Source organism: Penaeus monodon, chromosome 20, assembly GCF_015228065.2.
Source record: "Penaeus monodon isolate SGIC_2016 chromosome 20, NSTDA_Pmon_1, whole genome shotgun sequence".
NCBI lineage: Eukaryota > Metazoa > Arthropoda > Malacostraca > Decapoda > Penaeidae > Penaeus > Penaeus monodon.
Window position 1 is genome coordinate 41,347,575 of NC_051405.1, and position 248 is coordinate 41,347,822.

At 53.6% G+C, this 248-nt stretch overlaps 1 protein-coding gene across 1 annotated transcript in view; it reads left to right on the forward strand.

Moving 5' to 3' along the window:
• Positions 1 to 103: 103 nt before the first annotated feature.
• LOC119585834 (neuropeptide SIFamide receptor-like) overlaps positions 104 to 248 on the forward strand; it is a gene marked incomplete at its 5' end in the record, with an annotated part of 60,650 nt that continues 60,505 nt past the window's right edge. The window contains 1 exon segment of the mRNA XM_037934565.1: positions 104 to 216. Within this exon segment, the coding sequence (XP_037790493.1) occupies positions 104 to 216 (113 nt within the window).

The following is a 248-nucleotide window of genomic DNA, read 5'->3' on the forward strand; positions in this document are numbered from 1 at the left end:
GAACACTCTCACCAATACCCGATCCACCCTTGATTAATCTCTAACCTCGCCTCCTATGATGCAACAAACAGCTGACTCGTCTCTCGTTCCTCTCCCGTGACAGGACTCCACGCATGCGCACCGTCACCAACTTCTTCATCGCTAACTTAGCCGTGGCAGACGTGCTGGTCATCGTGTTCTGTCTGCCGGCGACGCTCATCTCCAACATCTATTACCGTGAGTATTGTTCGAGGCCACAGTCGACCTGC